Source organism: Naegleria fowleri, assembly GCF_008403515.1.
Source record: "Naegleria fowleri strain ATCC 30894 chromosome Unknown tig39, whole genome shotgun sequence".
Lineage (NCBI taxonomy): Eukaryota > Heterolobosea > Eutetramitea > Acrasida > Naegleriidae > Naegleria > Naegleria fowleri.
The window spans coordinates 77,240-80,445 of NW_025407971.1; the positions used below are offsets into that span (position 1 = coordinate 77,240).

Consider the following 3,206-nt stretch of genomic DNA (forward strand, 5'->3'; position numbering starts at 1 on the left):
TTGACACTGAATTTACTTTTGAAAAACTCATTTCTCACATGATTGTTTTTCGAGGAGACATACACAAAAATCCACACCAGTACACCATTGCTCTCTTTTACAATGTGAAAGGAGATTTAAAATTCTTTTCGTCTCAACACGATTTTACTGGAATTGGAGAATTCTCAAAATTGAGAGGAAAATGGTTTGATTTCATTCATTTCACACATGTCGTTTCACGATCCAAGACATTATTCGATCAAGCCAATTTGATTTTAAATGCTGGAATGAAATCAGAGGGAAATTATGTAGTTTCAGGATTGGGATTTCCAGATGTTTTACTCTCCTGTTTTAAATGAATCTGAAATTATGGCCTTGCAACACCATTTTCTTAGAGTTTCTTCATAATTCCAGGACTTGTCATTTCCATCAATGCATGGCCATGAAATCATGTCAGATTATTAATTTTAATTAAAATTATTCAAGTTCAATAAAAAAAATTCAGGGATGGGTTTATTCGATGATAAACGTTGTTCGATGGTTTTATGTACATTATTTACAAGCCGAACGTAAGATACGTAGTGACTTCCTAGCAGGCACCCCGGAAGTAAAGGTGTTTAAACTGCTCACGATAACAGCAGCAACCCCTGGGATTCGAACGCTGGACCAGTTGGCTGCCACAGTTCCAGAAAAACCACTCGGCCATATGCGGGCAGCTAAGTTCAATAAAAAAAATGAAGAAGTCGTTCGACTCCTCCTTTCCTTCCGAAACAATAACAATTTCTTCAACAATTTCCTCTCCATCCAATTCAAAAACAATCCATTCAGCCAACCGTAACAACAACAAGAATGAAAAAACTTCATTCTCTTCTTCCGACGAAATTTCGGAACAAACAGAATCACAATCTTACCATCTTCCAACTACCACCACCACACAATCTTATCATCGTCCTCCTCCTCGAAGAAAAACCTTTGAAAAAGCCAAAGCCATCCTTAGCTCTCAAATGAAAATTCCAAAAGCCTTTGCCACTCACAAGAAGACTCTTTTAGAGGCATCGGGATCCTCATCATCAATATTGACTTCGGTCCATCATCAATCATTAATGAAAATTGGTAGAATGTACAACAATGAAAATGAATTCAAAAACTATGATTCCAAAGGTTTCAAAGATTCCTCTCAAGTATTGCAAGAAGGTTCAAAACGAGGACGTGGAGTCAAATCCATTGAAGAAATTGAGTTGGAACAAGGAGACTCGGATACTTCGTTTTATACTTCCGATGAAGAGGAAAGTCCATCTGAATACGAAGAGGAACGATCGTTGAAGCCACTTTCGAAAAGCAGAAGGATGAAGAAGTGAGTTGCGTTTCTGAAATTACTTTTGAGTTGACTCGAGTCTTTTCGAGGTTCTTAAAAAATGTTTCAACATTCTTATTCGACTGATGATCCATCCATTCCGATTCAACAAGAACAACAACACACCAATGATCATCATGATGATGACTACGAGAGAGAAATGATTATTCACAACGATAGCATGAATATCGTCTTACTCTCGCAACAAATCTATGAATATATTGCGCAAAAAGATTTTATGCAAGCCTTGAAATTATTGATAGAATGGATGAATTCCGATCAAGCTACTCCGCATGATGCTGCGCATATTATTGAATTTTTAAAAAGATATACAAATTGGGTTTTCATCATTTGTCTCACGTGTTTCGAGAGTTACAAGAAAATCAAAACGATTGTAAAAGTTAATTCTCGCTGCCATGTATTGTGGCAGATGTGGTCATCCGGTGGATTATGAAAAAGCAATATCATTGTTTGAATCATCGGATTCTCTCAAATCTCACTACTTTTCTCAAAACATGATGGGAAATATTTATTCGAATGGAAATGGAGTCGACATTGATTATACTAAAGCTAAGGAATATTATGAAATGGCTGCAAAACAAAATTATTCAAGTGGTTTCCATAATTTGGGAAATATGTATTATTATGGAAATGGAGTACAACAAGACTTCACAAAGGCAATGGAGTTATTTGAATTGGCAGCTCAAAAACTCATTACGATGTTACATGTAACAAATATTTAGCATTTGAAAATCATTATGCAGAAGCATTATATGTACTTGGCACGATGTATGAATTGGGAGATGGAGTGGAAAAAGACACTAGAAAAGCAATAGAATACTATCAACAGGCAGTGCAACTCAATCATGAATATGCTGCTTTTTCCATTGGAGAAACATTTGAAATAGATAATAATTATGAAGAAGCAGTGAAATATTTCAAAATTGCATCAAGTCTTAACTTTGTTGAAGCACAGTATCGCTTGGCAGAAATGTATCGAGACGGTATTGGCGCAGAACAAAATCTCACCAAAGCTATTTATTATTTTGAATTAGCTGCAGAAAATGAATATTACGACGCAGAAGATCAAAGTAAGGAGTTGCGGCTGCAAAGATTTTGTTCACATTTTCACAACAAATTGTTGAGCCATTTAGCGCTGCATTCATTTTCAGATGTGTGCACAATTTCCTTTCAAGAAGTGGCTGATGAAGACTAGAGAAGTAAAATTAACAAAGGATTACATTACGGATTGAAGACGGTCCTGAGTGGTATCACTTGTTTATCGAGAAATAGTTTGAAATGCTAAACATCATTGTTACTCTCACTTGACGCAGCATTATTCTGTTCGTTGTGATTTTCGAATAAAAATGAACATTCTCCCACATGTATTTAAGATTGGGAGCAACATCTTTCAGACTTTGTTTCAATCTCGATATTTCTTCTTCTGAATAGCTCTGTGGAAAATCAAAACATCCAATATCTAAAACTTGCAAATTATGAAGAATGCCCCCTCCAAAATAAATGCCCTTTGATGTCTCAATGATTTGATGAGTAAAGGCGCGCCGATTCAAATGTAATTCTTTTAGTTGTTTAAACTCTCCAATGTGCTTTTAAAGTTCACCTGGAATTCCTGAACATGGGAAAACATCTAAATATTCCAAAAATGGTTGAGATTTTAAAAATTGATAAAAAGTGTCGTCTCTGGCTATGCATTCCAATTCAGAATACGATTCCAATTCAATTCTCTTTAACTTGGAGCACATTTTGGAGAGGCATGCAAAAAATTTGTCATCCAAAAATCCTGTAAATGCATATTTCAACTCTTGCAAATTTGGACAACATTTCACAAATCCAAGACAAATCGTTCTTTAAT

At 35.5% G+C, this 3,206-nt stretch overlaps 4 protein-coding genes across 4 annotated transcripts in view; all 4 read left to right on the forward strand.

Moving 5' to 3' along the window:
• FDP41_004657 (uncharacterized protein) overlaps positions 1–42 on the forward strand; it is a gene marked incomplete at both ends in the record, with an annotated part of 966 nt that extends 924 nt beyond the window's left edge. Inside the window, one exon of the mRNA XM_044708095.1 lies at positions 1–42. This exon is cut by the window's left edge and continues 924 nt beyond it. Within this exon, the coding sequence (XP_044561064.1) occupies positions 1–42 (42 nt within the window).
• Positions 43–713: 671 nt separating this feature from the next.
• FDP41_004658 (uncharacterized protein) lies at positions 714–1,337 on the forward strand (the record flags this gene model as incomplete). The annotated part of the gene is made up of 1 exon (XM_044708096.1): positions 714–1,337. One exon carries the CDS (start codon positions 714–716, stop codon positions 1,335–1,337), a length of 624 nt encoding a protein of 207 aa, XP_044561065.1.
• A 412-nt stretch (positions 1,338–1,749) lies between these two features.
• On the forward strand, positions 1,750–2,076 carry FDP41_004659 (uncharacterized protein; the record flags this gene model as incomplete). Its single annotated transcript, XM_044708097.1, has 1 exon — positions 1,750–2,076. One exon carries the CDS (start codon positions 1,750–1,752, stop codon positions 2,074–2,076), a length of 327 nt encoding a protein of 108 aa, XP_044561066.1.
• Positions 2,077–2,120: 44 nt separating this feature from the next.
• FDP41_004660 (uncharacterized protein) lies at positions 2,121–2,549 on the forward strand (the record flags this gene model as incomplete). The annotated part of the gene is made up of 1 exon (XM_044708099.1): positions 2,121–2,549. One exon carries the CDS (start codon positions 2,121–2,123, stop codon positions 2,547–2,549), a length of 429 nt encoding a protein of 142 aa, XP_044561067.1.
• Positions 2,550–3,206: the final 657 nt, after the last annotated feature.